At 31.4% G+C, this 23,406-nt stretch overlaps 1 protein-coding gene and 1 long non-coding RNA gene across 5 annotated transcripts in view; one reads left to right on the top strand and one right to left on the bottom strand.

Moving 5' to 3' along the window:
• The window catches only part of LOC125652933 (insulin-like peptide receptor), an 80,860-nt gene extending 58,398 nt beyond the window's left edge, over positions 1-22,462 (bottom strand). For all 4 annotated transcript variants that reach the window (XM_056165846.1, XM_056165848.1, XM_056165847.1 and 1 more), the window contains exon 1: positions 21,625-22,462. In XM_056165846.1, coding sequence (XP_056021821.1) covers positions 21,625-21,751 — 127 coding nt within the window. In that variant the 5' untranslated portion in view covers positions 21,752-22,462. The remainder of the gene's footprint in view (positions 1-21,624) is intronic.
• Positions 12,931-17,852, top strand: LOC130054862 (uncharacterized). Its single transcript, XR_008803201.1, has 2 exons — positions 12,931-15,165; positions 15,287-17,852. It is a non-coding gene; the product is annotated as an uncharacterized LOC130054862 (long non-coding RNA).
• Positions 22,463-23,406: the final 944 nt, after the last annotated feature.

Below are 23,406 nucleotides of genomic sequence, written 5' to 3'. Positions count from 1 at the left end.
TTGCATCCAATGATACGCGTCTAAATTGCACATTTTCCCTTCCATCTAATTTACAACTAGGTACTAAGCACCAGTAGTGACTTGGATCTTCATCGTAGGACTGTGCATAGCTCTTTACGGACCGTCGGCTAGCGAAACACCATTTGTATAGATGTCAACTTTGCCCTACAATTGGTTATTATCACGTGACTGTGGTGTATAAAAGTCAAATGTAATTGGTCGTTCCGGCACATCCCAAAAGTTCCGTATTTACATGTTAGTATGACAGGAATTGTGTCAATTTCTAAACTCATAATTCGAAATACATCAATTAATCCACCCAATTCATATAAGAGAGGAAATAATTTTGAAACTAATTCTTGTGAGAGATTATTAGCAGATATGATTGCATGTTGAAAATGCAGCAAACTGAATATTTAAGAAATGAACATGCAGTACTTTAGAGCTGCTCATGGTCCATATGAACGGATTTGGATTTGAGGCAAATTCTGTAAATCACGCTAGCGATTCACAGAGAATTTGCCTCAAATTCAAATCCGTTTATATCGACCATGAACAGCTCTAAAGTGCTGTTCATTTCTTATATTTATATTCATTTACTAAAACACCGTTTCTTTACATTGCTTCTATTTTGTTACATAAAACGAACTCCTAGCCTCTGTCACAGTAGTTATTGTGACATACATCAACACATGCATAGACATGACGTCACACTTTGTCTCACCCTGCCTTTTATCAACATTACACAGTGCATCGTATTTTGGAGGTAGGAGACCGCAAGATTGGTATGATAATCCATGTAAGTTCACAATCTTAATCCGAGGTGTGACTTGCGAGATCTTTGTAACACATGTTATATTTTTTCAAATCATTACGCTCTCTCAGTCGCGTGCTTTAAACTAGTTCATAATCCGTTCATAGTCAATATGAACAGATTGTGTCGCATGCTGAAATTGGTTGGTTCATGGGAAAATGCGATTTGTAATATAAATATATACTTGTATTGGTGAATGTGCTCACTAACACACTGCATATAAACAAGGTCTAGGGTAGTCTACTTTTAGCATATATAGCTAAGTCTTTCTATACCCATAAAATTGACACTTTTAGTGTCTCAGCTTCCACACAATAACTATATCAAATGAAAATAGTTGCCCTATATTGTAGACAATGCGGGGCAGCAAAGAGACGTAGTCTCATATCTTTGTTCATCGTTACAAAGAAAAATGACATCGATGCCCAACTTTGGCAGTCAATAAAATAAATAAATTCAAAAATCCTCCTAGGAACACTGTACTAAGTGGACTTTATTCTAATTGAATAATTTATTGTAATACAGAGCAGTGAACTCTCCGACAGATGGAAAAACAAGGAGAATGCATGCAGTCTTCAATGAAAATTAATGTTTAGTGTACATACAAGTACTTTAATAAAATGTTTCAACAAAAACACTTGATGTCTGGATGTGTTTAAAAAATTCTTTGACACAAACATAGTATGATACAATCATTTACAAATTGAAATCTCCCCCTTAAAAAATTAGCTTTTTTGAAAAACTGTAAGTATATATAGTGTTGGAAATTATCATATATATCTATAGTCATGAACTGTGTGTTCATAGTAATACCACCAAGGACAACTTGACATAGAACATACAAGAATGAATGTCACCTTGAAAAACACATACATCTTGCACCAAAACACATGAATATTGATTGCTTTAAATTTTCAACAACAAACTAAAAATATGTTTATTCACTTGGTTTTGGGTTCCTTGTGTGATCGCATTGCAGTTAATCAGATTGTAACCCCACATTACCTCAGATCCATTCCATTCACCAAAATACACTTCTGGTGACTGAGTACATATATACTATACTTAAACTGTGCATGGAATTTTATTCATTGTTCATGGACAAGTTAGCATGTAAATGTGAGGGGTGCAAGAACTTGCCTTGCATTCTCAAGCAGAATAGATGTGAACTCGAAATGTTATGAATGCATTATCAAGATTTAATTTCTCCTTTTACCTTGCACAAAAAAATGTTAATGTAGACATTGACAAAAAAGCTTGTGAATGTCTCTGCATCTCATCAAGATAAATCTAATTGTCCTTTAATGATTTGATGTTTGTACTGATTCTCATTTAATCTTTTCTATATCGATGTATTTTTCAAAGTTTAATGACCCCTAAAAGTGCAACAGGTTAAGTGGAACTTCAATTCATAAAAAACATGGAGATGGATCTGAGGATTAGATTTAACAGTACAACATCGATCCTTATACAGAAAGAGAGTGGAATTATCATTCAAAATTTGCTTGGGATTCAAAGCATGTTTATGTACTAATACCGCAGACAGTTTTCTGCTCAATGGAGCGTGCAGACCATCCAATGACCTCATAACATATACTCAGGAGCTGTTTTAGGACTATCATACCCTCTGAAGAGCACATTCAACCTGCTTCTTGTCCTTGACCTATAGCTAAACAAACTGACCTTGGTTCTAGGACATTGACACTATTAACTACATCTTGTTGTGACACAAAGTGGGATGAAAATCTGTTAATTCTGATATATCCCCCTCCCCAAAACATTTAACAAAACACAAAGTGGGACGAAGATCTGTTAATTCTGATATATATCCCCCTCCCCAAAACATTTAACAAAACACAAAGAGGGACGAAGATTCGTTAATTCCAATATATCCCCCTCCCCAAAACATTTAACAAAACACAAAGTGGGACGAAGATCCGTATAATTCCAATATATCCCCCTCCCCAAAACATTTAACAAAACACAAAGAGGGACGAAGATCTGTTATTTCCGATATATCCCCCTCCCCAAAACATTTAACAAAACACAAAGAGGGACGAAGATCCATTATTTCCGATATATCCCCCTCCCCAAAACATTTAACAAAACACAAAGTGGGACGAAGATCTGTTATTTCCGATATATCCCCCTCCCCAAAACATTTAACAAAACAAACCAATCACTCAAACACCCTCGACCAATCGCTCAAGTCAACACCCTCCATTTGATCGAAGTATATAACAACACCCACAGTGATGGGAGCAACTTTCTAAATGCATGTACACTACCTGGCCATAAGTGAGTCATTGTTTGATATTTTCACTATATATTTCATTGAAAAAATAATTTCTATAAAACTTATTGTGTTAGGTTATAATTTTTTCACTTAATTATTATGCAATATATTGTTCAAATTTTCGTTTCCAATGATGCTAAGGAAACTGTGATATCATGATCATTCATGAGAATATTTATGAAATCATCAAGGAAATTTTTTAACTTCAAAGTACTATAATTTCTTTACAAATTTGTGCCGTAAATTTCAATTTTGCATTTGGCATGTGATTTCACGGCAGCACCCAAGGATAGAATTATTTTGAAATCATGTGAAGAAACTACAAACAATTCTGTATTTTTCTATATTATATCTATATACAAATAACCTACATTTAACGCAGCAATAAGTTGTTTCAAAATGCACTTTTCAATGAAATATATAGTGAAAAAATGAAATGACTCACTAATATGGCCAGGTACTGTATAATTCATTACATGTCTCGATCTGTACATTTGGTTTGATATTTGTGTAACATCTAAAACACCCGATCTGTTCCTAAAGATGTTACTAATACTGGTTTATCCTGTTAGTTACACTAAATACCTGCAGCTGTATACTAAATCAATTTACAATTTCCTTCAGCATTTTATTAATTGGACTCCACTAACGACTAAACACCTGCAAAAATCTCTTTCAGTGATATATGAAAACCCAGATTCAAAAATCATGTCAAGGTTATACTGCCCTGGTCTTCATGCTTTCAGCACCAATACAAACCTCCCTCTATACTGCAGGGTCAGAGATCAATGTCACTTACTATGGTTATTGCATGGGTCCACATGAAAAGGGACTGTGTAAACCAATAGAGACCATGCTTGAAAATGCCTGATATGGGCAAAGATTTATGATTAATGGATATAAAGAGCTAGACATTAAGTGTACACACAGATATATATTTATAATATATTATACCAATTGAAATGATAGCCATTTCCTCATGAATGTGAATAATATGCGTATGAAACCTGAGGAATGCAGTCCAATTATTTTAACATTTGGAAAGATTCAGAAACGAAAGTAAAATGTGAATATAAAAAATAAATTTCATTTTTGAAAATACATGAGGGTATGAACAGCAACACTTTTCATGAAAGCTAACACTCTTAATGAAGCATGCTGGTTCAAAGTAACACAGTGCAGGCACTCATGTATTTTCAAAAATGAAATTTATTTCTTAAATATATCTGTTAATAAATGCAAACAAATCTTGGAACCTGATATTTAAATCATTGATTACTTTCACTTTTCTACAAAATCTTAATACAATGGATGATCTGACTTAATGGAGCTTCTCTGGTAGGATTTCCACTTTCGCTTTTGTCTAGGGGCAACAAAGACTATTGATTTAGAGAAGTTGTATCAATTAATACTGAAAATGCCGCTGTGCCCTGACAGAACAGTGCTAAAGACTGGTGGAAGATACACCACTACTGAGCATGTGTGGGCGGTCACATTGTAATGGCTGCCGATTCTACGTGCAGTTCTCATTGTTCTTCGCATTATCCAGCAATCTATTCAATCACTATTTATTTTCACAATTTGCCTCAGAAGACTTTTTTTTCTCAGAGATTTACAAATACATATGTTTCACATCTGGTAGTTTTTCAAAATATTGATCCTCTCACTACTTGTTCTTTGCCATTTGAACTGAATGAATGGTGAATTTCTAGTTTTGTAATTATTTACAAACCTAATATCCAGACAAAGGAGGAAGAAATTATTCATCCCAAACAATACTTGAATTAATCAATATGTGTCAAAACTTAAGTTTCATCCCATGTTTTAGATCCAGTATGTAAATTTTACATACATGGCAATCATCATTTCTAATAGTATCTTGTCTACACACTTAAACAATAAGTATCAATGTATAAATTGTTTATAGTGCAACTTTGTCTTAATATATCAGAAATGTTCAGGGCCAGAAATGTAATTACTCTATCATAACATTGTTTTATTTCTCAACTGAGGTATAGCCAGTTCAAACTGGGCGGTAATTCAATATTACTTTATAAGAAATCAAATGAGTTTTATTTAAGAGTTTTATAAAAATCAATCTCAAATCTGCTGAATTTTCTCAGTACAAAAAATTGAAACAAAAAATCCCGTGTTTTGGGTTAATGTTTTTTTTTAAATATCAAACAAAGTAATCTCCGTGCATTGTTTTAAAATCTCTGTTAAAAAAATTCACACTGACTGATATTTAATACACAGTGTGGTCTTGTACTATGACCTTGAAAACATATTTTTCACATTCAAAACACAAAGTCATTCTTATTGATCTTCCTAATTTAAAGCTGCATGGAATAAGTCATCATGCCTGATTACGCTGGGTTTGTTTAGAGAAACAGTCCATTTGTAAGCAGCTACCCTAGACTTTGAGGGTATTTCATTAAACCAGATTTAAAAAAGCATTATACAAGTGTTCCTCAATAAGACAGGAAGGCTATTTGACAACTTAAGTTCCAACAAAATTCTTAATGTATCTTTATAAAAATGAGAAAAAAAAACATTCATATTGAGTTACACTTAATTATGTTTTTCCATGTTTTTCATGAATTTGTGAAATAGTTTCTTTGTCTATTCTTGAGTTTAAAGATATTGTAATATATACAAAACAAATTCTTCAAATTACATTATTTAGCATTCTTAATTTTAATTGTTAAAGTTTATAATAAAAATGATACACCTTTCTGTTGCATGATTTCATGCCATTCTCTATGTGTCTGCACATAGTGTACCACCTGAAACAGCAAATTTATTCATTAAAAATTACTAACACCTTTGGTAAATGTTCTGTGGTTTTAGTTGATACATTGCATGGTATATTCTTTCATTATTTACAAACAATTTTACCACAATTTTCTGTAATTTTTCATTTGAATTGTTTTCAATGCTTCTACCAATCTACTTTATTATTCATGAAATATTGTACATCATGGGGTATGTAATTCACATGAAATACTGTTTATCATGAGGTATGTAATTCACATGAAATATTGTACATCATGGGGTATGTAATTTACATGAAATATTGTACATCATGGCCGGTATGTAATTCGCATGAAATATTGTACATTATGAGGTATGTAATTCACATGAAATATTGTACATCATGAGGTATGTAATTCACATGAAATATTGTACACCATGGGGTATGTAATTCACATGAAATATTGTACATCATGAGGTATGTAATTCACATGAAATACTGTACATCATGGGGTATGTAATTCACATGAAATATTGTACACCATGGGGTATGTAATTCACATGAAATATTGTACATCATGGGGTATGTAATTCACATGAAATATTGTACATCATGGGATATGTAATTCACATGAAATATTGTACAGATGCCATGAGGTATGTAATTCACAATGGCGTCAGGATTATTAATCTTTTTAAAAAGTAGTTTTAATTGTTCATGCTAAATTCTTCCCAAACTTTGGTGCAATTGTGATTTATAGATATTATGATTAAACAAAAACTTTTGTGCTTTTAGTGTAGGTGAATTTTCATCATCAACCAAGAAAACCAATTTTTCCAACATGCAAAATTATCTGATGTAAAGTGAATTACATGATGAGTTGATGACTTCTTATATTCAATTCAGAATATTATATACATATATGTTCAATTTAAAATTTTACAGAATTGATCACTGTCAATCAAAATTTTTATGGGTTTTGGGTTGGTTTTTTTGTTTCTAAGATCTATAACTGGTATTTTAGCTGCAAATTATTACGTCCTATTAACATAAAGTCTCTTAAATTTACATCCAAATAGCCTTTGTTTACATAACCACTCCTCAAACAGATACAACCCGTGAACACCCAAAATATTTGTGGTTAAAGATTCCAATCCCTGGGTGTCGTTCATCAGATACCCTGCTACAATGACCTCTCGTTCATCAATTTAACAAGAAACCAATGGTTTACTCATTTTACATTAAATTTTCACCCAATTTTAAAAAGTTTAAATTATACATAATTTGTATAAAAAAACCGAAATTTATTAGGGGGGGGGGGATACTTTTTACCATCAACCTTAATTCACAGAATGATTGATGCCATTACAGCTAAGGAGTAACAGGAATTAATCAATATAAAGAAAGTTACTGATTACTGGAACATGCGCTACCGTAACCGATTCCTACTGGAACAGGAGTTAATTACTATTACTGATTCCTACTGGAACAAGAGTTAATGTTACTGATTCCTACTGATACAGGAGTTACTGTTACTGATTCCTACTGGAACGGGAGTTACTGTTACTGATTCCTACTGATACAGGAGTTACTGTTACTGATTCCTACTGGAACAGGAGTTACTGTTACTGATTCCTACTGGAACGGGAGTTACTGTTACTGATTCCTACTGATACAGGAGTTACTGTTACTGATTCCTACTGGAACTGGAGTTACTGTTACTGATTCCTACTGGAACAAGCGTTACTGTTACTGATTCCTACTGAAACAGGAGTTACTGTTCCCGATTCCTACTGGAACAGGAGTTACTGTTACTGATTCCTACTGGAACAAGTGTTACTGTTACTGATTCCTACTGATACAGGAGTTACTGTTACTGATTCCTACTGATACAGGAGTTACTGTTACTGATTCCTACTGGAACTGGAGTTACTGTTACTGATTCCTACTGGAACAAGCGTTACTGTTACTGATTCCTACTGATACAGGAGTTACTGTTCCCGATTCCTACTGGAACAGGAGTTACTGTTACTGATTCCTACTGGAACAGGAGTTACTGTTACTGATTCCTACTGGAACAAGCGTTACTGTTACTGATTCCTACTGATACAGGAGTTACTGTTACTGATTCCTACTGATACAGGAGTTACTGTTACTGATTCCTACTGATACAGGAGTTACTGTTACTGATTCCTACTGGAACAAGCGTTACTGTTACTGATTCCTACTGGAACAGGAGTTACTGTTCCCGATTCCTACTGGAACAGGAGTTACTGTTCCTGATTCCTACTGGAACAGGAGTTAATCATGATAAAGAATGCTACTGATTCCTATTGGGTTTGAATCATTTTAAGTACCCAGTGCAAACCACCAGGCCATCCAGTTTGATATGTTTATGGAAACAAATACATGTAACTAGCATTTTAATGTTCATTTTATTTATATAGAATTTTTTTTTAGAAGCCTCTTGATTTGGACTGTTAAAAGATTTCCGACATTGCACATAATCTCGTTTTAACATCAAATTGAAGTTCTCAAATCTAAAATAAATTAGGATGCAAAATCAGCATTTTACCCCCGTTTATTTAAATCGGATTCTTCCTCGATCAGGATCAATATTTAAATCGCAACTAACCTATCACATGAGAGACCAGACAATTAAGTCAGAGATTTTACTCAAATTTTGACTGCTCAAATTAAAGAAAACTCAAACTTAAGCTCATGATTTTTTCGAGAAATCCAAGTCAAATATTAGAAGGATTAACAAACTATCCCAGATTAGTACGCTACAAATGAAAAAATAAAATCAGAAATATATTCATTGCATGTCCATCTTTATTCCTCTTTATTCCTTTTATCTGGTGACCTCACTGGTTTCAGGAGTTTATAGGCTTCCAATGAATCTCTAGATCATGTGTTTAAATTCTGCAGTACTGCATATAAGTTTGATTTTTTCTTATCAAAAAAAAAAAGCAAAATTTTTAATTTGCACACACACCAACAGTTTTCATTAATGATAATTTGGTGTGTTAATTTCATGTACATGTTACCTTCATATAATATATCCCTTTTTCTCAAAAATATAAATTTCAACTGGAATGTTGCACCCTTATGAATGAAAAAAAAAACAGCCATATTTTTGTGTGATCTATAAGCCCTGCTCATTGTAAACAACTCCCATGTTCTGATGAAATATTATCTTTGCATTATCTAAATTTAAATGCCAGATCCTTTGTGAAATGGTTTGGGTTAAGGTCACCTAACAGAAATAAATTCAGTCGAGTAGCTAAGCACAACAGAAAAAATCAATTCACGCTTGTTTTGCATTGGGAAGCATGAGATGTTTTTTTTCTATTTGCACGCTGACACACTTTTTGACTCGTCCACCGATTTTTTCCCCCTTTATGTCTAGAAACTTAAATCCCCACAAAAACATCTCTCCTTCAATCAATCAAAATATTTCATAACTACGACTCATCCTCTCCACCACAATATGCATAAAAATTCCAAAGAATTTTTTTTTTAAATATCAAAGCCAAATTTATACAGTCCAACCTTCCAAAATACCCAGATATTGTTTAAATCAAAGAGAAATGTTGTACAATTGCAATTTTATAAAAAAAAAAAAAAAAACTCAGCCTCACTTATCTCCCCTGATTGAGTCGAAAGTAATTTTAATCATTGATGCCCAGCCCATCATTAATGCACTTTTTATCCAAAGGAAAAGACCACAAAAAGAGGGAGATGATCATTTAGATACAAAAGAAAGAAAATCCATTTTGAGACACAGAAAAAAATAATATTAAAATAATTCAGAATGCAAGAGGTCCATTTAAGAGTATAGCTTGTCTGGTTGTGCAAGATGAGTTGTTTTTATTCTGAGTGCATTTAGAAGACCTTGAAAAGTATTGAAAATCAATATACTTCACTTTAGACAAATAACCAGCTGGAATTCCAGTCTCCATATATATAGAAACATAAATACTGCAATCAGAGGGCTGAGAGTCAACTTTAGATGTAATATAAACAATGAAACCAGTATCTCTCCTATTGTAGTGATTATTAATGCTGTACAAACTTTTATCTGCTTCAGGTTTTGCAATTTTTCATAAAATTCTTAATGCTTGCAGTGCTTCAAAGTTCTACGTATTAACATTTCATCTATATAATATACTAATTAAAATAGATTGATCATTTATCTCAGACCAGAAAGGGTGATAAATTATAATAGAGGTAGTAATATATGTTCATGTAAGAACTCAAAAAACAAAATTCAAAATCAAAACCATGTATCCTTAACTTTCTTGATAAATAAAACTGATCATTAAAAAAAGAGTTCTGACAGGAATCTAAGCTGTCTTTTATGCAAGAATATAATACATATTACAATTTACATTATACTCATATATTAAATCATTAAGAATGTAATATTACAATTTACATTACTCATATATATTAAATCATTAAGAATGTAATATTACAATTTACATTACTCATATATATTAAATCATTAAGAATGTAATATTACAATTTACATTACTCATATATTAAATCATTAAGAATGTAATATTACAATTTACATTACTCATATATTAAATCATTAAGAATGTAATATTACAATTTACATTACTCATATATTAAATCATTAAGAATGTAATATTACAATTTACATTACTCATATATTAAATCATTAAGAATGTAATATTACAATTTACATTACTCATATATATTAAATCATTAAGAATGTAATATTACAATTTACATTATACTCATATATTAAATCATTAAGAATGTAATATTACAATTTACATTACTCATATATTAAATCATTAAGAATGTAATATTACAATTTACATTACTCATATATTAAATCATTAAGAATGTAATATTACAATTTACATTATACTCATATATTAAATCATTAAGAATGTAATATTACAATTTACATTACTCATATATATTAAATCATTAAGAATGTAATATTACAATTTACATTACTCATATATTAAATCATTAAGAATGTAATATTACAATTTACATTACTCATATATTAAATCATTAAGAATGTAATATTACAATTTACATTACTCATATATATTAAATCATTAAGAATGTAATATTACAATTTACATTACTCATATATTAAATCATTAAGAATGTAATATTACAATTTACATTACTCATATATATTAAATCATTAAGAATGTAATATTACAATTTACATTACTCATATATTAAATCATTAAGAATGTAATATTACAATTTACATTACTCATATATATTAAATCATTAAGAATGTAATATTACAATTTACATTACTCATATATATTAAATCATTAAGAATGTAATATTACAATTTACATTACTCATATATATTAAATCATTAAGAATGTAATATTACAATTTACATTACTCATATATATTAAATCATTAAGAATGTAATATTACAATTTACATTACTCATATATTAAATCATTAAGAATGTAATATTACAATTTACATTACTCATATATATTAAATCATTAAGAATGTAATATTACAATTTACATTACTCATATATTAAATCATTAAGAATGTAATATTACAATTTACATTACTCATATATATTAAATCATTAAGAATGTAATATTACAATTTACATTACTCATATATATTAAATCATTAAGAATGTAATATTACAATTTACATTACTCATATATTAAATCATTAAGAATGTAATATTACAATTTACATTACTCATATATTAAATCATTAAGAATGTAATATTACAATTTACATTACTCATATATATTAAATCATTAAGAATGTAATATTACAATTTACATTACTCATATATTAAATCATTAAGAATGTAATATTACAATTTACATTACTCATATATATTAAATCATTAAGAATGTAATATTACAATTTACATTACTCATATATTAAATCATTAAGAATGTAATATTACAATTTACATTACTCATATATATTAAATCATTAAGAATGTAATATTACAATTTACATTACTCATATATATTAAATCATTAAGAATGTAATATTACAATTTACATTACTCATATATATTAAATCATTAAGAATGTAATATTACAATTTACATTACTCATATATATTAAATCATTAAGAATGTAATATTACAATTTACATTACTCATATATTAAATCATTAAGAATGTAATATTACAATTTACATTACTCATATATATTAAATCATTAAGAATGTAATATTACAATTTACATTACTCATATATTAAATCATTAAGAATGTAATATTACAATTTACATTACTCATATATATTAAATCATTAAGAATGTAATATTACAATTTACATTACTCATATATATTAAATCATTAAGAATGTAATATTACAATTTACATTACTCATATATATTAAATCATTAAGAATGTAATATTACAATTTACATTACTCATATATATTAAATCATTAAGAATGTAATATTACAATTTACATTACTCATATATTAAATCATTAAGAATGTAATATTACAATTTACATTACTCATATATATTAAATCATTAAGAATGTAATATTACAATTTACATTACTCATATATTAAATCATTAAGAATGTAATATTACAATTTACATTACTCATATATATTAAATCATTAAGAATGTAATATTACAATTTACATTACTCATATATATTAAATCATTAAGAATGTAATATTACAATTTACATTACTCATATATATTAAATCATTAAGAATGTAATATTACAATTTACATTATACTCATATATTAAATCATCAAAGTTAACGTGACAAAATTTCAAACATTATGGACTATTGCTATGGTATTTAATAATTATATGCATGTACATCTAGTAGAGCTATATATTGTGTGCACTATTAGTGCATTTACAATGAAGTCCCTCAGAAGAGTTGAAGTATTGAATCTCTCAGTTTTCAAATACTTGCATTATGATAGTGTATAAAAATGTGTTGATGGAGCAGTCAAGAAAACAACTATAGGTTTAATGTCATTTAAGGAATATTATACATAAACCCAACAAATAAATTTTTCTTTGATGTGTTCTAATTAATCTTACAGATTGTTGATTTCCTGTAGTTTATGTGACCAATTTATCCCCGACATATAATACTAAATCGCTTTTAAAGTTTCTTGTTCATGTGTTTTACGTCACTTACGTTGAGAATTTTTCACTCTATTGAGACATCAGGACTGTAGGTGAAGTGCCACAAATTCAGACCTATTAAATATGGCACTCGGAGTTATGGCAGTGAGAGTTCTTTAGTGTGTCAATGCCTGCTGTAATATTGGACCTCCATTTTTAAGGTCTCATCCGAAAGACCTGAGACTCTCACTACTACATCGGAGGAGCATAAAATAAAATTGTTGAAGCAGTCAACACTACTTATTTTACATATTAGGTTTGATGACACCTAGGAACTAACAAGAATCCACGACCTTTTTGGTCATGAAACAAATGCTTTAACCAATAAAATACATACTGCAATCGTAATTTTGGCTGACTACAAAAAATTATCTTCCTGCACCTCTTTGATAATAAAATTATATGCTGCATTATAATAACAATCTTTTAAGGATGGCCTTAAAATCTCTCAAACCAAGGTTACTTTATTTTATTCAAACAATCTACCTAAATTGATAAAAAATAAAATTCAATATTTAAAGGATGAGAGAGTTTGACAGTATGATGTAAATGATAGCCATGCATGTCTAGCACCCTCACCCAACTTATCAGCATCTGCAGTGAAAATTATATGCACAATTACATGTATAAGTACTTAGCATTTAATCACATACATGTACTGTAACAATAAACAAATATTGATGCCTCTTCTTTAAACTTCCAATGTTCTTATTACTGGCATTTAAGGTTGTATACGAATTTCTGCCATTTATTTCTAAAACTTTTTTTTGTTTCCTTGATACCCAGAGTTCTTCCATAATTTACAAAATAGGGTTAAATTGTATGGTATTGGCCTGTTTAATGCAAGTTAATTAGTAATGCAAGTTTAATCTCTGATTGATCCAAAGATTTAAAATTGGCTATAATGACATCATAATGTGCACATTCATATGTATATATATACATATTATTACTATATGTTAACTTGATCGGTCTGATAACATGAGTTGACCGTTTCAGATCTGATGATCCACGCCTGTCAATGAGATGTAATCCAACTCTTTGGATCAAGTTGCTGTAGAGTAATGATAAATTTATCAAATACCCCCTTATGAATTTTTAAACACACATTTATATGATATTTATGAATGTATTCCAAATTATCAAAGAGACAAACATTCAGGGAAATTATTTTTTGTGTATACAGTTTTGTTTGTGACACGTCAGTCGATCATTTTCCACAAAAAAAGTCTGTTAATATATTGTGACATCATCAGTTTCAGAGACATGATCATCCAGTCGGATCACACTCCGTGATCTAGCTGTGACAGCATTCGAACACGGATTATTGATGGGTATGTAATAAACAACCTTCTGTAATACAAAAGAGTTGACATTAAATTTTTACTTGCAATAATAAGGAACTATTAAAACATCCTAACTTTAAAACAGACTTAATGATTATATAATCCCAAGGTTTTGTTTTTTTTGTTTTGTTTTTTTTAATGTATAGGAACAACACAGAATCCAAGTGCATTGTACCTGAAATGTCACAAAAAATTGTATATTATTGAGAAACGCCACATGTCCTAAAAAACTTAAACTATTTTGCAATTTCAAAAGAGTCTGCACTCATTTTCAGCCTGTTTTATTATCACTCACATATGTACACATTGGAAACAATTACATCCAGTTTTAATTCACTTATTATTCGCAAGACTTAATTTCCATGAAATAATATAATGGCATTATATTCTTTAGTAAAACGTATTTTTCATATATCATTGAAATATGTTACTACAGAAAGGCTATAAGAAGTATCTTATATTCTGTTTCTTGTAACACAATTACCGTAAGTAACTGAAAACTAATCAGGTATTATCACCTGGTGTTTCTTTAAATAGATATAAAATCCACGTGTTCCGTCAGTACTCTGAAGTCAACATATTGACACATTCTACATGCACCTCAACAAGTTTCTTTGTTGTTGTTTTTTTCACCCACGAAATCCAAGTATCAATAGTACAACTGAAAGCGTTAGAAATAGTATTACTAATATTACCGATATAGCTCACACCATTCCAAGAATTTAAAAAGCGAAATTCACAATAAAAGAAGAGATCAGTATTCTTGAAGCAGGGGCAGATCGCCATTTCCCAGTATAAAAATCAGTTCATATTTACTTAGAGCTCAAATGATCCTAGGCTTCGTGCTTGCAATTAACCATTAACCACTATAGGCTATGACAAAATTAACTCGATCCTAGGAATTCAAGTATAGCTGAACACATACTGAAAAGTTGGCGATATTTTAATTAACTTGTTTTGCTTATATCATAGAAGGAGTGGCAATAAATCGGGCAAATACAATATATCATGGTACTATACATCAATCCCGACTCAATAACGCATGAAAAAAAATGCCTCGGATATCTGTCTAAGAATTCATTTTTTGGAACTTAGATGTTAGAAGTTCTGTGTTGAGTTTGCTTTCTAACAGAAATTCCAGATTAAATCCTCCTTTTCTTCCACAGATATGCTATATTGTATGTTGAACAATTCTTAATCTGCTAAGTCCACATTTGTACAACATAGTTAGCAGCTGTGGTAAAAGCACATAAAAATACTGTGTTGACACATGTATGCAAACACGCATACATACAATGACATCTGCCTTGTAAAATACAACAAACATGTCATCATTTGGTAGTCCAACAGTGGAACTATTTTCATATTTCTGATAGGACACACTTGTTCATGTCTGTCGATATTAGAATATTTTCAAAACAGAATTTTAATCTAGAAATATTCACTGTATTTTGATCTCAATGTCATTTAAGTATTCATATATAATTACTTTATTCTTCCTCATAAGCAGTCATATATCCAAATTAGACACCCACTCTCAGTATTTTCCATTTACAAAAATTAAAAGCCCCCATATATTTTATTGTGATTTTTAATACTTCTCTTACAATAGAATTTTCTTCTAGTTTTTGTCCGTTTTATAAGGAAAAATTGCAGTGCAGACCTATAGCAGCAAGGGGAAATATGTACAGTGCAGACCTATAGCAGCTGCCAGCATATGACATAGCATGTCATCATTGCAATTCCATTGCTTGTTTGTGTATCAATTATGATTTATTTAATATTGAATTTACAAAATATATAATTACTTTCAAAATTTTCTTAATTTGATCCTAAAAACACACACTATGAAATGATGGTTAGTTATATATTGTTTAACATATCACTCAAGAATTTTTCACTCACATGGAGACGTCACCATTGCCGGTGAATGGCTGCAAAATTTACGCCTTTGCTCGGCGCTTATGGCCTTTAAGAAGGAAAGTATCTTTATCGTGCCACACCTGCTGTGAAACAGGGCCTCAGTTTTTGCAGTCTCGTCCAAAGGACCATGGTGCACCCCATTTAGTCGCCTCTTATGACAAGCAAGGGGAGGACCTAGCTATTCTAACCCAGATCCCCAGGGTGTTTAGAGATATTGTAGTCTCAGAAGGGTTGCCCCATGACCTTTATCCTTGTGAGCTAATCCCTGATTCTTAAAAATTCATATTCAGTATGAAATGGGTAGTAAAAGCTAAGAGCTGGATAAAACCCTGAATTACGAGAATGCTAAGAAATACTTTAAATTATGCTGAATAGGGCTGAAACAATTCACCGAATTATCAATATTGTTCAATGTAAACGCTTGATTCAAAGTTTGATTCATAGCCTCGATCTCCAGTTTGACCCATTTTAAAAAATCGGGTTTGGTAAAATACATTGGGCTTGACAGCTAGTACTTATTATTTTTACATGCACGAGGGGCAATATGGCACCTGATAATGGTCAGACTGTTGTTAGCCTTGAGTCTGTCACAATTTCAAAAGTAAACCGTTTCCAAACCACTGAACGGTAACATGCCTGTTGGCTGTGTAGTTCACACAGATTAGTTCATTATAAATAATTGTTTTTGTCAGACTCAAAGCTAACAACCGTGGCGTAAGTATTGCTATATGTATCATATCATGAAGCAGGAAATATTGAACCGTGGCATAAGTATTGCTATATGTATTGTATAGCAGGAAATACTGAACTGTGGCATAAGTATTGCTATATGTATCATATCGTGAAGCAGGAAATATTGAACTGTGGCATAAGTATTGCTATACGTATCATATCGTGAAGCAGGAAATATTGAACCGTGGCATAAGTATTGCTATATGTATCGTATAGTAGGAAATATTGAACCATGGCATAATTAAGTATTGCTATACGTATCATATCGTGAAGCAGGAAATATTGAACCGTGGCATAAGTATTGCTATATGTATCGTATAGTAGGAAATATTGAACCATGGCATAAGTATTGCTGTACGTATCGTATCGTGAAGTAGGGGGAGCATCATTTCAACCCTGAAAATAATGCTGCGTTTTGGCTTGCTGAGAAATTTATTCTTAATATGCTGAAAATACTGTTTCATGGCAATGAATTACTTTCACAAACGATCCCACCTTTTTTTTTTTTTACTTTGTTCTTCAGTATAACCTTGACCTTTTTCAATATCCTTGGTCTCCAGTCTGACACACCCTCAAGCCCTAGACAATATCTTCTTTATGGGCAAGTCCTATCGTTCTAACAACAGTGAGTCACTTCACTTGATCACTTGCGCAAATTTTTGGCGAGGTTTCTATAGATTTCAATGAAATAGGTTTTACTTTTGTTCTCAGTGACTGATCACATTGAATTAATGCATTGTATAGGCATCAAAATTCACTTTTATCAAAGTCAATCAGTGAGTAAAATTTACATGCTCGATCAAGCGACACACTGTTATTGGAACTTTAGTCAAAGAATCCAAGCTTTCTTCGTTACAAAGATACAGAGCAAATCTGCTTTTCCTGTGACCCGATTAAGTGTCTTATGACCTCTGAGTCTTAAATGAGCCCTCATCAGGACCAATCTGATACACTGACCTTGTCCGAATCCAGAGACGACCTTGAACTAACACAAGACATGTACCCTCAGGTTATAAAAATCTTCTGTGTCTCGTATAAACATCCATAGTATCTCTGTAGAGCTTTTGTCAAGGCCTGTACACAGACAGATGGATTCACCACATGCATCTTCTACACATTACAGAAATACCCACATGGAATGTAGCCTGCGTACTTATGCACTATCAATGGCATCTACGATACAAATCAATTTACGACACACGTTGACAATTGAACTAGATGTAACACATGCACATATAAACACACTCATTCTTCCAGTACTTTTCATATGTTTCACAAAAATTGCATTCGGAATCCATGTTCATTTCATGATGTATAAGAATGTTGGTGACAAAATATGAAATTACTTTACAGCTTTTTAACAATTTCAGAAAGCATACAAAGTTGTAAGTGAACATTCCAATGAAATACTTTCTATTTGGTCAATTAACCTGACTAGCCAAGCATGGACATTTCTCAATCAGATCGACTGGCTAAAAATTCAGACTTTAAGTCCCTGAGAGACTTGAAGATATGGGGGGGGGGGGGGGGGGAGGAATTTGAACTTGTGCACTTTACATGTGTTTAAAGTAATATAAAATAAACAAGTTTCATGTATTATGTTAACATTCATGTAGTGCTTGCGAAGGTGTGGACTGGTGGACACAAGTCATAACCAGCGAACATGTGGGCTGGTGGACACAAGTCATGAGTATAGCGAATATGTGGGCTGGTGGACACCAGTCATGACTAGCGAACATGTGGGCTAGTGGACACGAGTCATGACTAGCGAACATGTGGGCTAGTGGACACGAGTCATGACTAGCGAACATGTGGGCTGGTGGACACGAGTCATGACTAGTGAACATGTGGGCTGGTGGACATGAGTCATGACTAGCGAACATGTGGGCTGGTGGACACCAGTCATGACTAGCGAACATGTGGACTGGTGGACACCAGTCATGACTAGCGAACATGTGGGCTGGTGGACGCGAGTCATGACATACATGTTATCCATGAAAAAGTTCATGAGTAGAGCAATGAAATACACTGATAAGAAACTGGTGTTGTTTTCTACATTTACCATAAACATAAAGCAACTGTAAGATCAATTATGAGTACAAGGACCTGAGGTACTATTGAATGAACAATGACCCTTCCCTCTCCAGCTGGCTTTGTCAATTTCACAATGAGCTAGCACTACATTTCTGACATCAGGGTTGGAGAGCTCCACATAAACAAAGAAGATGATTCATAGCCCAGCAAAATGTCATCTCTCCTTTGTGGATGATTCAACTCACAAGTGTCCATTTTAAAGGTGGACTGAGTTACAAGACATTGTGCTAACAGGGTCCACTTCACAAAAATGATTACATAATCTTGACCACTGGTCTATTCATCTCACATCAAATAAGGCCCAATATAAAAATTCTTGTGTTTCTGTAAAAAAAAAAAAAAAAAATGAACCAACCCTAAATTATATCCTCTACCCCACAAATTTGTTTAAAAGATCAATAAAGAAACTTTTTTTATTTGAGTTGACACTTACAATTATTTTATATCAAAGAATAATAGAAGATGCCTATTTCTTGATCTTCAGATCTCTGATTGGCTTCATCATTAATTCAACACTTGCATTAATAGCAAACAATGAGCCCCTCATGTTTAGTATAGCAATATACTTGAAACATTTTTTTGTGTACTCTTTAAGATAAAGTTTGAAAAAAACATATTTCCTGACATTATGACAGGTAATACACCCAAATTGGCTGGAATGTTAGCAGAAACATAAAACAACCTATTTTTGCCTAATATAACCAAATGACACTTTCTGAATGATAGCCTTTACATAAATAAGATACACCATTGGTTTTAGGTTGTCATCAAAGTGTCTAAAGCCCTCAAGGTTTATACTTCGAGTTCTGAAGAGAATCTAATATTTGGGGGAAGGGGGGGGGGGGGGGGGTTGTATATCACATTGTATAGGGTGTGTTCATTTGTACCACCCTGCAACCAGTACATGAAATACATACTTTCTAAATGAATTAAGAAATAGTATAAAATGAAATTAGTAAGTACCTGAGTCCTTATTAAGATTAGATAGTATAAAATGAAAGTACTAAGGACTGAGTCCTTAGGACTGAGTCCTTATTAAGATTAAATGGGCACTGGTTTACGTGAGATCTTCTTAATCTGTGTATACCATTATGAAAGTCTTTTTAACACACAGACACAATGTGTGTATATCAATCATAATCTTTCTTTCATTATACCTTTTAAAGGAATATTATTAAATACAGGGCTAGTAGAATGATTTACTGACAACAATGTACATATATTTCACTTCTATTCCTCGATGGGTCCTCCCAAACAGAGAGAACCATAGAGAACACTGGGGATTTTTTATAAAATTTACAAGTGTGTAAACTGTTTCACTTCCATTGATTGTCAATAATGGTAATCGAACCAACAAATTTTCATCCATCTATAAACCATTTCATTCATTTTATTGGAGAAAAATGGTCTCTCTTCACTGCTCTTTGATTTCCGTAATATAAATCACTATCTAGTATAATAAAGAACTCAAAAATTATGGGTATTAAATTATTAATTCATATTTACTTGAATTATTTGTCAAATTTGTTTATTTCAAACATATCAATGAAAAAAAATAATACCTTGACCAATCAAGATATTCAACAGATCCCGATTTTATACATAATATAAACCATGATTTAACAGTTCTGAAATTAAGAACAGCAATGGGGGAGCATAAATAGAATTATATCTTCTACTCAAGATATTGAATAAAACAAGTTGTTATAGATAGATGGAAATTTGTTAGTTTGATTCTTATTTGTACTGTCTTCAATAATCAATGCTGTGGAACATTTTATACACTTGTAATAATCAAAATTACGGGGAAGGGGGGGGGGGGGCTCTAGAGATCTCTAGGGTTTTCTGTTTCATCAGAATTTTATCTAATGTAGATCTATTTACTACAATAACAGATATCATTTCTATGGAAGATTTAAATAATTCAATAGACCTACCTTTGAATTACTTTTGATAAATGTTAATATGAGTATTTGCACACACAAAAATTGTGTGAAAGCAAATTTCCCTACATTCCTATATATCTATGTAATTCACAAATGCTAATACCATTACACATGGTTCTGTCACACAGTGAGCAATACAATGCATTATAGTGAAAGTTGAAAAGGTTCATTGTTTATAAGCTCCAACACATAAACTATTTAAAATTCACAAAAGACACTCAGGCATATGAATGCAGTGGTGCTATCCACTAACACTTTATAAATTGGATTCATTGAATATTAGAATTTGTAACTGTCAGACAACGACATAATTGACACTGGTCAGCAAACTAATTTACTTTTCAAAAATTCAATCAATGCATAAATTTACTGGGGATGCAGAAACTCTGATCAAATGCTCATAGCCTTCCATGGACACCATTCTGTATGTGGGAGGTATAGAGCATGTGGGAGGGAGAAAATCATAATTGTGGTTTCTGGGCTTTCATAAAAACTACAGGATGATTGAAATTATAATGAATTCCACCTCTGCATTCAACAGATAGGACAAACTTACCTTTCCCATTTGGGTTGGGGTATTTGGTAGTTTTCTTGTCCATGGGTCTTGCATATCTTGCCCCCTCCACACACACACCCAGAGTGACCAACATCAAAAAACATGCTGTTTGCTGAAGTTTTACCATATTAAATTTTAGCTCATTTCAAAAATAATGTCACATGAGTGCTGAGAGTGACAGAGGAAAATGAATATTATTAGGCGAATTGTTATATTTTGACAGCCTTTTTCTCTGCAAATACCTCACTTATATCAAATATGTCAATAAACAAGTGTGGACCAAACAACAATGGGTCTAAAAAAATGTATATCCAAACGAGACTCTTGTCGCGGTGCGTAGCAAACTATAAAAATCCCCAGGCTGGTCATAAACAAACATTGACTGTATGATCTGTAAACGTTCATTCATACCGAATGAAAAGGAATTTCCGGTAAAAAAAAAAAAATAAATAAATAGGGAAAAACTGTATAAAATCACATTTTCAAATCACAAAATCACATGTACTCTAATTAATCACAAAAGAATTTATCGTAAATCCAACGTTGTTTGTTCACATTTAGAAGAACTTAGCCTTGAACCCTTGCCGTATTGTTTAGGCTGTCGGATGAGTAGTGAATCCAATGAAAAAACCATATCGATTCCGTTGTTTCTTTAATTCATCCATGACAATCACTTCAGTATGTACTTAAGTTCCATAATATCGTATTCCGATGAATAAAAAGTTCACAGTAACCTTATAATCAATTAAAAACTATAGGTAATACACAGTCTATTACAAGCTATAACATTTCTCGAGAAGTAAACAAGCTCGTAAAATGATTGGTCGATTATTGTTCTAAAGCTACCACGTACGGTTAATCCACGGTTTCGTATCATGCTGTCAAGGTCGTTTCTGTTAAAACTGTACTTGGTGTATATCGTTGTAAATCCTATAGAATATTCATTTATCTTATTTATTCATTTATTTTTTACTTAATCCGAAGAAAAAAGATTAGTCGGACGCGCATTTGCATTGTATCGCATGTTTCCGAATATTGCACTACATCATGTCATACGCATGTATGCACGCATATATATATATACAAATGTAAGTCCAATATATTTAGACATGTAGATTTATTTTTTTTATAAAAATTTACTAGTAATCATTTATTTATTAAAAGTGAGTTACTTTTATTTATATAATGGGTTGGGGTTTTTTTCTATCCATCTACTTTGTTTACGCTTGATATTTAATATTAGCATTGCAAAATATTAGGCTATTTATTTGATGATAAATTTATCCAGAACTACATTTCATAATATTTTAGATTTAAATTTTAGTTAAAGTGCGTGAGAGCAAACCCATCATCAACAACAACAAAAAGCATATCTACATTTATCGCCCTTGTCTGTTTTATGTGAACTTGGCATGCTGTGCAAGTCGGTAGCTTCATAAATTCATACCTGGTTAATTTGGTTATACAATATATAATACTATTCTCAAGGCCAGGCCATTAAAAATTTTTAGGATCCGTGATTGAGTGCACCCCCCCCCCCTAAAATCTTCAAATTTAAGGTAAATTGTGGTCTCTTGTTTAGAAAAATGTAAACGATTAAAAAAAGCAATGATTTCTTCCACTCTCGGAGAAATAAATGTCAAAATCTTTTGATATATTGAATTACTTTTATGGGGAGAACTTACATTTTTTTCAAAAACCCTTAAATTTTGCGTCATTTTTATTAATTTCACCTCATTAAAAATGACAGAAAATAGTAGGAGACATATTTCAAGCCCTATA

The sequence above is a fragment of the Ostrea edulis genome, chromosome 5, assembly GCF_947568905.1.
Source record: "Ostrea edulis chromosome 5, xbOstEdul1.1, whole genome shotgun sequence".
NCBI classification, from domain to species: Eukaryota; Metazoa; Mollusca; class Bivalvia; order Ostreida; family Ostreidae; genus Ostrea; species Ostrea edulis.
This window is presented reverse-complemented; position numbering and strand designations above follow the sequence as displayed.